This window comes from Saprolegnia diclina (genome assembly GCF_000281045.1).
Source record: "Saprolegnia diclina VS20 unplaced genomic scaffold supercont1.189, whole genome shotgun sequence".
Classification (NCBI taxonomy): Eukaryota; Oomycota; class Saprolegniomycetes; order Saprolegniales; family Saprolegniaceae; genus Saprolegnia; species Saprolegnia diclina.
Window position 1 is genome coordinate 1 of NW_008246256.1, and position 1,101 is coordinate 1,101.

Genomic DNA, 1,101 nt, shown 5'->3' on the forward strand with positions numbered 1-1,101 from the left:
TTCAGATTCCGGGCAACTGCTGCGTCGACTGCCTCTGCGGCTTCTTCTGCAACTGCTGCGCGATCGCACAAATGGCGACGCAAGTCCACGCGTACGACAAGGGCACGTGCGCGTTCGGGCCCAAGGACACGCTGCCGGGCTACATGGCCTAGTCTGTCTGCAGAATCGTCACTCGAAGTAAATCGCAATTCATTCTAGCAATTCGTGATGTCTCGTACGAGCTATATAGAAAATAGTAAGAGAGGTCGTAGATGCTTGCAGAGGGTTGACCAGGCGAGGCAAAGACAGCACACAGACGTTACAGCGCAAATAGCGTGCGGGCAGGTGGAAAGCCCGAGTGTACGTATCTAAAGGTGAGGCCCGAGGGCTTTCCCAGTCGTCACTTGAAAACCACCTTCCCTTTGTATACATTACATTTATCAAGATACAACCAGTCGTTGAAGATTCGACCTGCCCCGGTGTACTGGTGCAGTCTCATAACTAGAAGAAGGCATTGGGGCAATATACGGCCATACATTTCCAAGCTAATGAACTCCTTCTCATATGTGGCCGTTGGTTCGTGCGCGTGGGACGAGAGCCTTGCACAACGCCAGTTGTGTCTCGTCGCTCTTCTTCCTAGCGCCGCATCCCATCATAGTACCCTTGGCACGCGCTCATTCTACAGTTTGCGCTAACGAAAATGGACCAGCAACCGACGACTACGTCCTACGAGATCCATCCTGCGCCGACCGTCAAGCATGTCACGGCCGACGGCGTGGAGCTCAACACCAACAACACCAACAACCTCGTTCTCGGGGAGTGGACGGTTGGGATCTTTGGCTGCTTTACGGACGTCATTCCCAATTGCTGCATGGCGTTCTGGTGCCCGTGCGTCTCGCTCGCTCAGATCGTACACCGCATCGGTCTCGGCGCGTACACGACGGGCCTCTTCGCGTTTGGCCTTGCCTACCTCGTGGTGTACATCACGGCGGGCGTCTCGGGGCGGTACCCCTTCTCGGGGGTCGCCTCGGGCTGTGCTGCCGTGGCGTGTGGCCTCTCTGTCATGATTGTGCGCATCAACGTCCGCACCAAGCTCCGTATTCCGGGCAACGGCCTCGTCGA

The 1,101-nt window shown here is 56.4% G+C and overlaps 1 protein-coding gene across 1 annotated transcript; it reads left to right on the forward strand.

Moving 5' to 3' along the window:
- Positions 1 to 679: 679 nt before the first annotated feature.
- On the forward strand, positions 680 to 1,076 carry SDRG_17067 (hypothetical protein; the record flags this gene model as incomplete). The annotated part of the gene is made up of 1 exon (XM_008623302.1): positions 680 to 1,076. A coding segment is annotated over one exon (396 nt), but the record flags the coding sequence as incomplete, so codon positions are not given.
- Between the last annotated feature and the right edge of the window lie 25 nt (positions 1,077 to 1,101).